Below are 17,913 nucleotides of genomic sequence, written 5' to 3' on the forward strand. Positions count from 1 at the left end.
AACAATATTACTCTATTGATGAATTTTTTAACAATACTAATTAAAAGCAAACAAAAAAACTTCAAAAACTATCAAAAACAACTCAAAAACTATCTGCATCCCATACAACTATATAAAAAATATGCTCATAAAAAATGTTCAACAGTGTCTTCTGAATTGTAAACTACTTTATAGTAATTCTTATATTTAATGTATTTAGATTAACATTATTTCTTGAGTTTGTATTTAAATAATTAATATAGAGTTTTAAGCCCATCTAGTTTTTATCTTGTAAATTGTTTTTATATTTATAATTTATCTTGTATTGACTTGATTTATACAGAGCACTCGGAAAGTTGCTGTGCACTGTAATTATGGAAGTGTAATGAACAAATTTTTTCCATTATTACTCTGCAGTTTTGTTTCATCATTTTATAGAAACAGATATTATAATAACTAGAACGGTTTATAAAATATGTTGAAAATGACCTCATCCAACAACAATACGACACTGCAAATGTTTCAATTTGTTTTCAAACACTTTAACCAGCTGATGTACTAGAACGTCTCATACATACAGGGTTTTTGGTTTGTTAATCATGCATAGTCTGTTGCAATAAACTGCTTATTTCGCTGCTCCCCATAGAAAGTAATGTGGGATAGTCAGATTGGGCGATCGTGCAGGCGCCAAACCCCTCGAAATGATTCGTTCACCAAAGAAATACTGTAAAAAACTCATTGACCTATTTGCTGTGGGTGCTATCTTATTGGAAATGGCCATCATTGATTTCCAGTTCTGTTAACAGACTAATGAAGTTTGTTAAAACAGCACAATAACAATAACTATTAACTGTACTTTCAACAAACATCAGACTCACAACGCATGTTTTACTCACACCGGCCCAGACTCCAGTTTTCGCTTCATGTAAAGATAGTTCGTAAAATTCATAGTTGTCAACCACTGTCATGTATTTTGTGAATTAATATATTCTACCACATGAAACCCTTTCCATCAGTCAAAAATGTAACATCAAGGATACCTATGGAACTTTGGTCAATAAAATGTTTAAACTATTGAAAATAATTTAATCTTTTGACATGATATGTAGGTTTCAGTTCTTGAACACACATTACCTTGCAGGGGAAAAGTTTCAGTTCCTTTCTTACATCTTTATGTGCGGTAGCAAGTCCGATATCTTGCTCTTATAATGAACCCACAAAGCAACCAACCTAATGTTGAAAGAACAGAATGCACTGCATAATTCTAAAGCATACTGCACACTGTTATAACTCACTGTGTATTAGACAGTTACAGTTCTCTTTATTCTCCTCTTCATATCCTCTACACATCCATTTATTTCTAAATTAACTTATCCATTGAATTTGATGGCTATAGCATTCGAAATATCAACCAGCTTCTGTTTGTTTATTTTAGGTAGTCTTCCACTTCAATCAGTGTCAACAAAACGTGATACCCGAAATTTCTCGATAAGAGTTTGAACTGCATTACAGTGAGGAACAAGTGTATTTGGAAAATTTTCAGAAAACTTGTGCTTCACTAAATCAGTATACCTGTCACCTTGTTCAAAGTATACTTGTCAAAGACATGTTCAACAAGAAAATTGCATTCCTCTACTGGTAGAACAGTTACAGATCTTGCAACTATTGATTCCAATAAACAAAATGACAAGAAATGAAACGAAGCACATTCTATCACAATTCACCAACTGATGTCTTGGTTTATTACTGAGGAATGCCTACAGAACCCACACAGCAATCAACCTAATGCCAAAAGAATAGAATGCATCACATAATTCTAAATCATAATGCACAGCAATTTCCCAAAGGCTCTGTGTAATGTATTTTTATGTGTCAATCTTAATAAAGACTTATTTAGTAATGTGCTTATTTAGCAATCAAAATCTATTTTGAAAGAAGACCCTGTTAGACTTATTATAAATAGTACAATCAAGTCTGTAAAACTCGGGTAAATTGAATTTGTTCAACAAAGTATATTTTGTTTTATTAATGGTTCATATGAAATGCTGTAGCCTACTTTTTTGAATTTATTGGACAAGTTTTTCTGAGTGATTATCATTGAGTTTTATAAATTTGTTAGATCTTGTATTTCTACCACTGAAGTTATAATGAACTACGCATAATGTATTTTTCATCAGTGCAATAGCCAGCTCCAGTTATTAATTAGATTTTTATTTTATCTCTTTTTTTAGTTTACTAGCACTAACTTCTAAAATTCATTATAACGATCTTACATCTCTTTTATAATTTATTATTTGCATGATTAATTTACTTAAGACAAAGGTTCTTCGTTAACAATCCTATGTAACTAATTATGTATTCTGATACAAATGTTTTCAGTAAAGTTGTACGAGCCCTACAACAATATATTTTACAAGAAGATATCAGCATTGTTTCATTACCAGTTTACAAATTCAACCACATATGAATCAAGTACTTAGTGTGAATTCCATTTCACTAGAATGATATAAGTTTATTACTAAAAAAAAAAAATGTGACAGAAGAGTGAAATGGGATGTGAATTTGTGACCAAGGAGTAAAAATGTGCTATAAATGCCTTACTGCTACCATGAGGGCACCTCATGCTAGCAATTGTAAAGTTGAACAGATGTTTTTATACTCTTAAGCAGTATGTTTTTGAAATGATGCCTGTCAACACAAAATATTCAATTTTTCGTTACTGTTTGTCTTAATCAATTTTTTACACTAAATTTTGCGTAAATATTTGCACAAAATTAGGCATTTTTCAATTAGTCTGAGATATTTTCTGATATATTTCTTTTAAGTCTGATGTGAAAATGTTATCTTTCCATTTTTTTTTTTTTATCAATAGGCCTGCTGCTGCTAGTTTTTGTTATACAGACATCAACAATTTTTTTAAATTTTGTACAGCAATAAAAATTTTGTACATAATATACAGCACCTTTAATTACACAATTCTTCTCACATTCTCACTCTCTCTGATGAATGTGATTACATCACACGGGAGGACACTGAAGAATTTACAGTTTTTTAATACATTCAGTTCTTGCAGCATAGGGAAGCTTTTGTAAGAGAATTCAGTATGCTTGCCCTTGAAAACATCATGAGAACTATGTTGCAAACTGAAAAGGCATGGTACACAGTGTTGAAGATGCTGGTCAGAATTATCAACACAAAGATAGCAGAAATATAGGAGTGAATTCCACCTGATTTTCCCTTGGGGCTGTGTTCTTATTCAAAGCAGGAATGGTTCCAAGGAGAAGTAATATATATATAAAAAATTACTTTAATCCACTGGTTGACTGAAATAAAATGAGTCTGGTTAAAAAGAACGAACACGCGCGCACGCACCCCCCCCCCCCCACACACACACAAACAATGTCCCATTTAAAACTCAATCAAGTCTTCTATAATATTTGAATTGACTGTCCAATTTCCCTACATTTTACTAGAATGAACTCATCCAACAAGAGAACATCGCACCGATGCAGTAGACTGCTACTGATTGCCAAACCAAAGCAATCATAACACTCAGTGCATTGTTAGAACGAAAATGGTGTTTCCACCAGACAAATGTGTTTTTATTCTTAAGTCATACGTTAACATGCAATTAGTGGTTGCAGTGCAAGAATTTTTTGCCGTAAGTACCATGATAAACCAGCACCTAACAAGATATGTCTTGTTAGGCATATGTTTAAACCCACCGGGTTGGTCTAGTGGTGAACGCGTCTTCCCAAATCAGCTGATTTGGAAGTTGAGAGTTCCAGCATTCAAGTCCTAGTAAAGTCAGTTATTTTTACACGGATTTTAATATTAGATTGTGGATAGCGGTATTCTTTGGTGGTTGGGATTCAATTAACCACACATCTCAGGAATGGTTAAACTGAAACTGTACAAAACTACACTTCATTTACACTCATACATATCATCCTAATTCATCCTCTGTAGTACTATCTAAAAGGTAATTACCAGAGGTTAAACAGGAAAAAGAAAGAAAGACATATGTTTAGCCACTACTCAAAACTGAGTACAGGTTTTGGTAATAACAAGGAATGCAAAAGATTGATGACAATGTTGAATGCATCATAGTCGCTGAATCAAAGACTGATTAACTGCCATTCAAAAAAAATTATTTACATGCTTATCAGCTAAATTTAATTTACCAAAATCAATCCTTCACTGAGCAACAAAAAAGTTAAACTTATGACCATATCGAATTCAAACAAACTTCTTGATCCAGACAAAGAAAAATGGCTAGAATATTGTCATTGTATTCGTCAATTTATGTATGAGGGTATTCACACTGTGGACTATTTTTTTCACAGGAGGCATGGTTTCATCTTGACAGCTACATAAACAGTAACAGTAACAGTGGAGTGCTGAAAATTCTCACACATATCATGAAAAACAATTGCACCTGCAAAAGATGAGCGTATGGATGTGATATCACGAAAAAAATTATTGGTCCTCTTTTCTTCAAGTACACCATTACTGCAGAATGATATTATAATATTTAATTGCAATTCACTGCAGTCTTGGAAGAGGAAGAACGTACTAATGGTTCCAACATGACAGTGCAACACTGCACATATTAAACTTCAGATTTCATTAACAAATCCTTTTGTAATCGCGTTATTGGTCATGCCTTATGGCCACCAAGATCTCCATCGGTGCAACAGATTTTTTTTCTTTGGGGTTACCTCAAAGAAAAAACTACTACACAAAAAACTAAAAAAGCAAACCATGAGCAGTTGAACAACTAGTCAATATCAAACTAGCTGTTTTAAATATCAACCCACAAACTTTAAAAACAGTTGCAAGAAACAAAATGAAACAGGTGCAAACGTGTATTCATGAAGATAGCGGCCACTTTCAGTATTTACTTTAGAATTTAAGGTATTGGAAAGTTTGGAATTAAAATATTTTGTTTAATAACTTAAAAATGCCTTTTTTATTTAAATATAGCTAATGACAAAGATGAGTTGCATTTTATAAGGACATTCTGTATAAACAGTGAGTCAAGAGTATGGAAACCCCTCAACAACTTTAAAATGTTCCAGATAGAACAATGTAACTTTATGGATGAGGCATCAGTCGAACTACTTTACCTTTTGATGAAACAGAATTTCAACCCCTTTTTGAGAGGTAGCCCAGGAGTTGTAACTCAAATATTTTAAATATTAACACCCTTTGTATAATAAATAAATCATTTTAAAGGTTTCTTTTTAAGACAAGAAAAACTACATAAATAAAAATTTGATGTACCCAAAATTGCAGTGGGAAATAGTTTTGATTTTGAAAATTAATAAATTTAGTAAGTTCATATAAAAAGAAATTAAACTGAATTATATTAAAATTTAATTAACATTTGTTATAAAATTTAAAATTAAATTTTTTAAAATAAAAAAATGTTATTTTTAACAAAAAATTATTTTTGTTTCAATTTAATGAGTAAATAAATAAAAATATTGTCACTTAATCATGCTTATTAGCTGTTCATTGACAATCTCTTACCATTGTTGCAAAAATGAAGCTTATTTCATGGATGAGTAATATTCCATTTAGAGTGTTTCAACACCACACAGTTTCTAATGAAAATTTATTATGATCAATTGGCTAATTGATTTTATCTACCTTTACCACATCTGTAAACCACTTTTGCTATTTACATCTTTTTTCCTTTCTTGTAATTATTTTTCACTGAATACACATTCCTGGCCACCAAGATTGCTTCATCCAACAACTCTAGATCTTTGCATCTATGGGGATGGATGAAAAATATTGCACATAAAACAAAAGTACACTCTCATGAGGAATTAACTGTCCATATTATGAACGCGACTGAGGCAATTTAAGGACAGCTGCGAAGAACTTAAAAGCAGTACAGAAGCATGCCAAGAAAAGTGTTGAAAATGGCGAGCTCATTTTTGAACATTTATTATAAACTGGTACATATAATCCACTTTGGTCTAGTTTACTGTTTCTAAGTAAAATTTGAATTTTTCTAACTTTTCTCTGTTATATTCAATTTATCTTACACCATTTTGTTCAAATTAAATAAATTTCCTTAAGTTTTTAAAGGTTTTATGTATTTTTATTACTTATTTAACAAAGTTACTGTACACCAAACATAAAAAACAGAATTTTTTACACCAATTTATTGGTTTTCACCCCAGATTTCTCAAAACTACCGCAGAAAAGGTTCTGGGATCTATTTTTTTTTTCAGGTCAAAAACCATAGGAAATCACTAATTCTTCTCCTTAATTAAGCTCTAAAAATTTCAGTACCACTTCATTTCACTGGGTTAGCTGAAATTTGAGTGAAATCTTTCACTAGCCGTAACTTGCAAACTAAACATTTTAAGACATACGTTTATATGAACGTTTTCCATTATTTTTATAAGTAAAATAGATTATGAAATTCCTGGGAGAACTTTGTAATACACTCTGTAAATGTATTCAGACATACGATGAATTATGGAAGGTAGCAAATTAAAGAGCTTTTACTTACATACGCAACCTCACAATATCTTACAAATAACAATATAGAAAACTTATTGATATGTGATATACTATATTATATATTATTTAAGAAGACTAATATTTTTATAGGGCAGATGTGGCACCCAGTGAGGAAGAAAATAAAATTGGAGCACATAAAAGTCATGTAATTAAGATTCCACTACCTGAACTAACAACAGCAGATGCGGTAAGTCACAAGTAAATTAAAAATACTGCATGTGTTCTGATTTATCCTCCGACAAATGTTCAAAAACAATTTTTAATTTCAAGAAAAATCTATTACAAACAAAAGAATTAAATTTACAGAAAACCAGAATTATTAAAATTTAGATACAATAAAGTGTTTAATACTATAAAATATTTTTAACTATAAATTAAAAAATTTCTCAGAATAAAAATATTTATGTAAATATTTTGTCTGTTCATAGATTCTGGAATGGGTGAAAGCCAATTCACTTTTGGTTTTAACAATTGGTGGGGTCATCCTAGGAATCCTCCTTGGATTTCTAGGAAGATTAGCCAGCCTATCAAATGACACCATCATGCTTGTCTCCTTTCCAGGAGAAATATTAATGAGACTTCTTAAAATGTTTATTCTTCCACTGATTATTTCTTCTCTTATTGCTGGTATGGTTATTTTCTATTATTTTATTTAATAGAACTAAAGTTATATTATTTAAGTTGAAAAAACATCGGTAAAAGGTCTGCAAAACATATTGCAACAAGGAGAAAAGTTAAAGTGTGAATATAAAAAAAAAGTATAAAAAGGAAAGAAAAATTAAACTCTGTATATAAAAAAAAAGAATAAAAAGGAAATATTATTTTCTTTAAATATTTCATAATTACAATCTTTCTCCAATTAGGTGGACACAATACGTTTAAAGCACTGTTTCCCACATTAAGAGATAATTAAGTTGTAACTTTATACTCATCACCATCATCATCGTCATCATATGGTTATCTGCTCCGAGCCAGATCCCTACCATCATGTATTCTCTATTCTCCTCTGTTCACAGCTAAAATCTTAAGATCCTGACAGCTCCCATTTCCTTTAAGAAAGTCTATCATTTTTACTCTTCCCACCCTCTTTTTTGCATCTTCTATTGATCCTTTTGACACTCTGTTGATCTACCAGTCCCTCTCTCAATTAATTTTCATGTTTTACATTACCTGTTCTCAGTTTTTCTTATGAGTGTGATGCTGATTTGATTACCAATTGTTGTAATGATCAATAAAGGTCCTTTTTGTAGAACTGAGACCACATTTAGGTAGATTTGATCTGTTGATATGTAACAGTTTAATCAGTTTACTGAAAAAAGTAACAGGAATTAGTCCTTATTTTCCTTGATTAGCCTGGCATGGAAATCTTGTTTGCTTTAAGATGAAGGTAAATTTTTATCAGATTTCTGTCACATATTTTCGTTTTGGCATCCAATATACAGTTGCAGTATTTAAAAGATTTTTTTCAATGATGCAATTAACAATCACTCTGTACAATTTTATACATATCTGATGAATCTGAAATGAGAATTTTAGTTCCATGTAGTTAAGAACAATCCTAAACTTATTCGCTCACCAAACTATTTCAGAAGATGGATACACAAAAAAATTAACATGACGAACAAAGGAGAATGTACGTACACGTCTGCAACAAGTCACCAATATTTTAAATAAGTTTATTTTTATTACATTATTTAATTACGGTTAACCCCCTCTATGAATCATAAGACCTTGCTGTTGGTGAGGGGGCTTGAGTACTCAATGATACAGAGTAGCTAAACCAAAGATGCAACCATATTGGAGTAGTGTCTGTGGAGGGCCAGACTAAGGAATGATTTCTGAAAGAAGGCAACAGCTCTTTCAGTAGGCCTACAAGTGCTCATGATGGTGATGAGGTAGACTGTGTATAAGAAGAAACTGATGAAGCAATTAAACACATTAAAAGGGAATGAAAATTTAATAATAGTTGGAGATTGGAATGCAAGCACTGGAAAAGGCAAAGAAAGAAATATTGTGGGTGAAATCAGGGTGGGCAAAAGGAATGAAAGAGGGGACCAACTTATTTGAGTTTTGCATGAAATATATTTTAGTAATTGCCAACACCCAGTTTAAAAATCATAAGAGAAGAATATATACATGGAAAAAGCCAGGTGATACTGCAACATATCAGATAGATTATATCGTGCTTAAACAAAAATTTAGAAATCAACTTGTTGACTGCAAAACATAACCAGCAGCAGACATTGATAACAAACATAATTTAGTACTAATGAAATGTAAATTGGGGTTTAAAAACCTGAAGAAAAGGTGAATTGGTGGAATTTAGAGAAGCTTGAGAAAGAGGAGGTAAAGATGATTTTTGAGGAGGACATCGCATGAGGTCTGCGTAAAAAAGATAAGGTAGAAATATAGAAGAAGAATGGGAAGAATGTTAAAAATGAAATTCTTAAATCAGCAAAAGCGAACTTAGGCAGAACAAGGAGAACTGGTAGAAAACCCTGGATATCAGAGGATATATTGCAACTGATGGATGAATATAGAAAGTACAAGTTTGCTAGTGAATGCTAGTGATAAAGTAACTATCGGCAATTAAGAAATACTATAAACAAGAAGTGCAAATTAGCGAAAAAAGAATGGATTAAAGAGAAGTGTTCAGAAGTGGAAGGAGAAATGATCATTGGTAAAGTAGACAGAGCATACAGGGAAGTTAAAGAGAATTTTGTGGTACATAAGTTAAAATCTAATAATATATTAAATAAAGATGGTACACCAATTTATAATTTATAATATATAATACAAAACAAGGTTGATAGGAAATAAATTAGAAAATGGTATTATAGAGGAAGAAGAGGATAAAAAGGGAGATACAATACCGAGATCTGAATTTAATAGAGCACTAAAGGCTTGAAGGGTAGAATGGCTCCTGGGATAGACAGGATACCTGCAGAATTACTGTGTAGTGCAGGTGAGGAAGCGATAGATAGATTATACAAACCATAATATTTACGAAAAAGGAGAAGTTCTGTCAAACTTCAAAAAGAGTATTATTGTCAAGGTACCAAAGAAAGCAGGAGCAGATAAATGTGAAGAATACACAACAATTAGCTTAACTAGTCATGCATCAAAAATCATAACTAGAATTCTGTACAGAAGAATTGAGAGAAGAGTGGAAGAAATATTAGAAGACTAATTTGGTTTCAGGAAAAGTAGGGACAAGGGAAGCAATTTTAGCACTCAGATTAATAGTACCAGGAAGACTAAAAAAAACATACATACACAGCATTTGTAGACTTAGAAAAGGAATTTGATAACGCAGACTGAAATAAAATGTTCAGCATTTTAAAAATTTAAGGTTCAAACATAGAGATAAAAGAACAATTACTAACATTTACAGGAACCAAACTGCATCAGTAATGATCAAAGAGCATAAGAAAGAAGCAGTAATAAAAAAGGGAGTCCAATAAGATGTTCCCTATCCCTGTTACTTTTTAATTTTTACATAGTACTAGCTGTTAATGATGTTAAAGAACAGTTTAGATCCGGAGTAACAGTGCAAGGTGAAAAAAAAAATGTTATGATTTGCTAATGTAGTAATTCTAGCTGAGAGTAAAACATATTTAGAAGAAACAATGAATGTCATTGATGAAGTCCTACAAGAACTATCACACGAAAATAAACAGGAACAAAAGGAAAGTAATAAAATGTAGTAGAAACAAAGTAGACGGACCACTGAATATAAAAATTAGATCAGAAAACACTACAAAGGCAGAGGAATTTTGTTATTTGGGAAGTAGAATTACTAAAGATGGATGAAACAGGCATGAAATAAAATACCGAATAGCAGAGATGAAATGAGCTTTCAGTCAGAAATATAATTTGCTTACATCAAAAATTAATTTAAACATCAGGAAAATATTTTTCAAAGTACATATTTGAAGTGTAGCTTTATATGAAAGTGAAACTTGATTGGAATATCTGAGAAGAAATAATTTGAAACTTTTAAAATGTGGTGTTAAAGGAAAATGTTAAAAATCAGGTGGGTGGATAAAGTGACAAATGAAGAGGTTTGTGGAAAACTGATAAAGAAAGAAGCAATTGGAAAAATATAACTAAAAGAAGAAACAAAATTATAGGCCACATCCTGGAATAGTCATTTTGATATTGAAGGGACAGGCAGATGGGAAAAATTGTGCTAGCAGGCAATGTTTGGAATATGTAAAACAAATTGTTAGGGATGTAGAATGTAGAGGTATACTGAAATGAAACGACTGGCACTAGATAAGGAATCTTGGAGAGCTACATCAAACCAGTCAAATGATTGAAGAAAAAAAAGAAATAATTATCGGTTAAATGCAGGCTCAGAAAATTTTTATAATTTTTATAAATCCATTATATTGAAAACTCAATCAAAACCTCAAAATTAATACAAAAAATGAAGTTATAAAAAAATTAAATCTGAAGATTCTGGAAATCTAGAATTATACCATTTTACAACTGTAAATTCAAACAAAGGGCAGGTGATGGATATAACAAACTCAGGTTACAAAACATTTATTTCAATTCATCAATAAAATATGATAATTATTTTTGTAACAGATAATTTTATTACCTGAAGTAGGCTTGGTATCTATTTAATTATAAGCAAAACGGATTCTTAAGTTTAATGTTTACTTGTTCCTAAATTTTTTAATAATCCTTGTAATGTAAAACGTTTTCATCATTACAACTTCACTTCTAGATAGAGAATTTCTAACATACACATTAGAAATTAATAGCATTTATTTCTCTCTTGCATATTTGATGTGAATTATTTATCAAATGTGAAGGAAAAAACCGTTACCAACTTTTCCAGTAAACAAAATACTAATAACTACATGGACAAATGTAACTGGTCTGGTGCTTACAAACTATTGCAAGTACTGCAACAATTTTTATATAAGCCAGGCTTCATCCATAGTTTCAAAGAACCAGAGCAGACTGGTGTATAAATTCTGGTTCAATACTTCAACAATATCAAATTTACAAATGCAGTTTAACAAACAAAACACAAATTAAGCACATTCTCTGAGTCTGATCCTGTACATGAATAATTGTATGCTACTTTCAACTCTTCTCTTAAGCAGCAGTATTACAAACACCATTCTACAACTTACTTCTACTCAAAACCCGTAAAAGTACTATTTCAAAGATTAATAACAATCTAAAAGAAAAAGAAGGATGAAAACATTTTGATAGACAACTGACTTCAAAAGGAAATGGGACATAAATATTATCAATTTTTAATTCAATCATGTCGAACAACATTTTGTCTTTTTGTTCAACGACAAGATTAAATATTAAGATTCAAGATTATTAAATTACTTACTTAGGCATTAATGGGACTTTTTTCCAAATTCTTTTGGAGCTAACATTATGGTGTCATTCAGTGGAGTATATGATAAAGCATACATGATTAAGCTTAGGTTATGAACACAATCAGATAACGCTAAAATAATTAACATAATATAATTTCTGAAATAATGCTAGGTAAAAAATGTCACGGTCTTTCAGGTATCATTCTGTAAACAGCCAGGATATCAGACAAACATATAAATGAACAGAAATGACAAACATTATATCACAATGCCCTGATTTATGAATACATAAAAATTTAAACATGCACACTGAATATGGTAAAATAATTTCTAAGCAATTCTTTAGTAATATAAAACTATTTAGCATTATTAATAGGATTTGAAGAATTGCACCATTATTTACTTTCTCATTTGCTGAAAATCAAAAGCTTCTGTAACCATTTCATAAAAAAAATTACAGAATAGCCTGCAGTAAAATGACACACTTTCATAAATTCATTAATGAAATTACACTTGTTTTCATAAAAGTAAGTTAGCAGTAAGTGTTGAATGTTTAATATGGACCTGTTGAAAAAATCAATGCATGAGTAGATGTACACTGCAATTATGCATTTTGAGATAGTACTTAAATATTTTCTGTTCTCTAATGATGTGTACTGTTACATTTTTGCCTGCACAACTGACAAAATTTAATTTTACAAAAATTAATATATACACATTTCACAGTGATTTCATCATATACATTTGTGCCTATACTATCTGACCCGCATTAAATTCCTAACAGTTTTTTTTCTTTTAACCAATATCTTTATGCTAAGTACAGAACAGATTACAGTGCACTGTTCTGAAGTAATACCTAATGGTGGTCCCAGAAGTTAAAAAAAAACTTTAAAAAATAGATCCATGTAAAGTTAAAGATTTCTTTGCCAGAAATATCCATGGTTACATCTGCCAAAATGCTGTACACCCAAGCTTTTTTAAGCCTTGTAACAATATGTTCCCTGAATGTAAATCAGGGATTATTATGTTTGATTATTTAATTTTGGATGGTAAGTGATCAGTATGATACATTTTTCGGTCCAAGCTCAAAATGATCATTTAGTTCTGAATCACTTGCTTTTGATATGTAAATTGCATAAGTTAATAAGTACACCTTCATCCAAATTTTTGCCTGTCAGAGGTAAATCATGTATGCTGGAAAAGTTAATGCAGGAAACAACTGAGAACAGTACTTTTTTGTTTTGTTCTATTAATTTTTGTAAAGACTTGTGAAGTGAATGTTCACTGGAACAGTCTTCATGAATAATTTTACAGATTCCATTGCAGTCTGATATCTCTGGGACTGTACATGTTTTGTAATAATCGTGCACATCCTTGTACTTAGTAAAAGATCTGATAGAAAAAGAACGCCAACCACCTCTCATCAATCTGGCTGACGGCGGAAATAACAAACAATATTTGCAGAAAGCAAAACTTATGAAAGAATCATCAATAGAAAGTTCATCAGACATTTTTTAACCACTTTTTGAACTCAGAGACCCCAAAATGGGTATTTCTATATATTCATATCATAATCATAAATTTGTAACAAGGCAGTTAAATTAACCGTTCTTTACTGACGAATTCAAGATAAACTAAAAAACAAGCCATTTTACTAATATAAAAACTGAGCAATTGCCGAAAGCATTGTTGGTAATAATACCATTTTTTAATTTGTTTTAATTATTCATCAAAAATACTGATTAATTAGAAGAATTTAACAAAATTTATAAACTTAAATACAAAACTCTAATTTTATTTCGAAAGATCCAAAAGATTTCCTAGTGCCAAACGCCTAGTTGCAAGCATAGAGAGATAACAAATAAATCATTAATAAATTTTAAGTTACATGCTTATAAAGTAAGAGCCGCGCTTACGTAGATTTACGCATGTAATAAATGTCATAGGAAGCTACTTACCAAAAAAATGTTCTGATATCCATTTGTTATAATAAAGTGATGGCCGGCACGAAAAAACAAACTTTACAGTATTAAAAAATTGCATACACTACTTACACACTTTTGCGTAACTGCCCTAACCAAACATGCGTGCGCGGTTATTTAGTATCATAGCTTTTACAATATTCCGTCGTCGTAAAATGAGACGAGGTTCGAGACTAATCTAGAAAATTTCTTGTTGCCGCAATTAAGATGGCGCCAGCGTGTAATAGTAGTTTTTAAATTTTCTCACAGATAATACGAGTGTGCCTATTTTGTAATTAGTTTTTTCAAAATGTTTAATTTTAAATTTTTTGTTCTATTTATTATTTTTTTCAATCTTGGAAGGGACCATGGATGAAAGTTTTGTTTCATAATTTATTTCACCATGACACGGTATTTCTTTTTACTGTTTAGCCAACGGTAATTACCTTTCAGATATTACTTCAGAGGATGATATGTATGAGTGTAAATGAAGTGTAGTCTTGTATAGTCTCAGTTCGACCATTCCTGAAATGTGTGATTAATTGAAACCCAACCACCAAAGAACACCGGTATCCACGATCCTAGTATTCAAATCTGTGTTAAAATATATTTCACCATGACAAGTTGACCTACTATAAAATAGTAGTTTTTATAGTAGTTGTCACTACTATAAAATAATTGAAGTACAACTCAGTATATAGTACTGCATTATAGTATTCTAATGCAATTTACATATCCAAAGTATTGAAAAAACTTTCAGAATGCATAATTTTAGTTATTTGGATTACAAGTTAAAATTTTCATTATTTTATATTAAATTAATGTAAAACGTATTTTTATTTTAATATTAATTAAATAATTAAAATTAATTGGCATATGTAACTAAGATTTGCCCCCCCCCCCCCCCAATTATTATGTCAAATTATTTATGTGTAACACAATTTTACTCTAAACTTATATTTTTAAAATCTGACAATTCTTAAATGCTTTTTTTTTTAGATTAGCTTAGATCACACTTAGGATATGTGTTTCAATGATCATTACATCCATTTAAATAATTGTATTTAAGTTATTATCTATAATAATTTTTATTAATTATATATATATATTTTTAAGGTATGGCACAATTAGATGCAAGATCATCAGGCAGGATGGGTTTAAGGGCATTAGTATATTATTTTTCAACTACAATATTTGCAGCTATTGTAGGTATTATTTTAGTACTGGTAATACATCCTGGAGATCCCAAAATTAAAACTGCTGTAGGAGGTCGAGCAGATGACACAAAGGTCTCTACACTTGATGCAATTCTTGATATAATAAGGTATGGATGATATATTTTAAATACATTAATAAACTTGTAACCTTAAAATAAAAAGTAATAATATTTTTGAGATAGAATAACTCAGTTGTTAAATTCAATTTTTAATTCTTCATGAAGAAAGTTCATTTAAGATTATTTTAGGAACTCTTCCCTATAGATCTGTTGCTCTAGATAAGAATTAGGCAAATATATTTTATAAGAAGCAAAAATCCATTGTTTATGGTGTGGTATAAAACTGTACAGGAAATGGGGTTGGATGTTTTTAATTCACATAAAAGGAAATCTTTAACATGAACTTTTTTTTGGCCCTTCGTTGCAACTTTATGTATTATTTCATGGAGCAGATTTATTATTCAGCTTTTTACAAAGGCCATCCTGTGCAGCTCCTTTTACAGTTAAGACATATTTTAATATATACTAAAGACATTAAACTAATATTTTATTTTTATTGTCAGTATTATTTATAAATTATTTACTTTTCTTCAAGACATTATAAAATGAGATGACACTTGCTTCATGGTAGGACTATCCTTGTTTACAACAATAATACTTTTATATCTATATGTATGTTTCTCCCTTATTTTATTAATTTCCATTACTTTATGCAAGAAGGTTTAGCTTTTTAGAAAGGCTCCTTTACTATTCCTGAAAATGTCATTATTCTTCAAAACCATCATTATTTGCTTGAACCATTATTGTCTAATTTCATAATATTAACTGTGACTTATTTACCAACATACTTAATCGCTTATTCAACTTTAACATTACACATTTTGTTGACAACAATTTTGAATCTGCTTCAATAAATGCCAGAAACCAACTCTAATTGTATTATAACAATTTAGATCACATAATAACTAGTGTATCCACTCTCCTGGCTTGGAGAAACAAATTGGTTTGGTATCCTGTACTTTATAAATGACTAAAAAAAAAATTTAATCTAGAAAGATGTCCTAGAGAAAGCTTGATAGCTTAACACTGAGCTTAACTATAAACAAACACTACAACACTGTATATCCTAGACATAATATTTTTAAAGTAATTTATCAATTTTGTTTTCTTACAGAAATATGTTTCCTGAAAATTTGGTTCAAGCTTGTTTTCAACAAGTTCAGACTACATATAAAAAGGTAAACTATGTGTAATATATATACACTATTTACAGTGCATTGTTTATATATACATACATATACAACATACAAATATATATTTTATATGTATATTCAGTATATAATATGTATGAAATTCTATATACAATATAAATTATGTAAAACGGGTATTGAAGTATTAATAGGGATAGTTATGTAAAATTAAAAAAAAAAACCATTTATAGTTTATAGATGATAGAATGTTAAATGGTAGGATACTAGATGAAGAATAACTAGTTTCAGAATGAGAACATGCATTAGGGAGACATCTTCAGCTCTCAGATTAATCCTAATGGACTGGCTGAATCAAAGCAATGTTTTCCACGTGGTATTTGCAAAACTCAAGAATGCATTTGATAATGTTAATAAGATAAATGTTTAAAATTAAAAAATAGAAATTGGTTTAAAACGTTGACGAAGAATAATATTTACAGTAAACTTACAGTTAACTTCTTAGTATGTTAACTTTTCTAAAAATACTTTAACAAATGTTTAAAATCTAAGGAAATAAAATGTTTACAGATAAGTCAATGTTTTCTGTAGGTTATTGTTTCACCATAAAAAAAGGTGAAAAAATATTTTATTAAAACTAAGAACTTAAAGCTTTATTGAAAATCAAACGAGCTGAAAACACGAATTATTGAAAAAAACAAGCAAACAATTCAAAGATTCAGACTTCTAAATAAATAATTTTGTAATTAATTTGAAATTTAAAGTTTTATTAACATCACAATAAGCCAAATTGTATAACAAAACTTCTGTAAAACCAACTACAAAATGTTTTTAGCTATCTTTACCAGCATCCTCGTATTGTTTCTGTTATCAAAACTGGTGTCATCAGTTAGTGGTTTTTTAAATTAAGAATGTAGTTAAAAATTTTTGAAAATTTAAATAATGTCTGTTCATTTAAAATAAATGTCAAACTCATTAAAATAAATTACACATAAATAAATTATAACTTAATAACATTACATAATTTTTGAGCATCCTCTTAACAAGTCTGCCTAATTAAAAAAAACAAAAAAGAACTGCTGACAGTAATATCAGCTTGTGCTAGTGTTTAAATAGCACCACCAGTCACTGAGGATAACCTAAAATATTCTGTAGTAATTTTTTTAAAATGTTTTATTATACAATTTGGTATGGCGAGTTGTAACAGAAGCTTAAATTCAAATTTATATAATTACTGTCTTTCAATGGACAAGAACATAGCCAATATTTGTAATGTTAACTACTGAAGCAACTTCTTAAAAAAATTTAACTTTTTCACAGATTAAACCTTCAGTTGTTATTAATGCATCTGCTACAGCAACGGACCATATATTAAAAAGAGATCTTGTATATAAAGATGGAACTAATGTTATGGGTAAGAACAAATCTTTATTTCTACTTACAAAACTCCTAAAAGATTAGTTCATATCTAGATCTGTTATTTAACTGATCTTCAATATTATACAAAACTGTTTACTTTTAATGAGAAATTGAACTGAATTTATTTCAAAATAACAATTGTTGATGCAAAGTTTTAAATATGTACGTTATTAAATAACTTATTATTGTAAAAAAAATTTGATATATTTTATTCTGGTAAGTTTTTTAAATGT

The 17,913-nt window shown here is 29.9% G+C and overlaps 1 protein-coding gene across 1 annotated transcript in view; it reads left to right on the forward strand.

Moving 5' to 3' along the window:
• Window positions 1-17,913, forward strand: part of LOC142327530 (excitatory amino acid transporter-like) — a 78,367-nt gene that overhangs the window by 36,487 nt on the left and 23,967 nt on the right. Inside the window, exons 2-6 of the mRNA XM_075370666.1 lie at window positions 6,613-6,709; window positions 6,951-7,149; window positions 14,954-15,161; window positions 16,228-16,291; window positions 17,582-17,675. Of these exons, the coding sequence (XP_075226781.1) occupies window positions 6,613-6,709; window positions 6,951-7,149; window positions 14,954-15,161; window positions 16,228-16,291; window positions 17,582-17,675 (662 nt within the window). The remainder of the gene's footprint in view (window positions 1-6,612; window positions 6,710-6,950; window positions 7,150-14,953; window positions 15,162-16,227; window positions 16,292-17,581; window positions 17,676-17,913) is intronic.

This window comes from Lycorma delicatula, chromosome 7, assembly GCF_047948215.1.
Source record: "Lycorma delicatula isolate Av1 chromosome 7, ASM4794821v1, whole genome shotgun sequence".
In the NCBI taxonomy this organism is placed as follows: domain Eukaryota; kingdom Metazoa; phylum Arthropoda; class Insecta; order Hemiptera; family Fulgoridae; genus Lycorma; species Lycorma delicatula.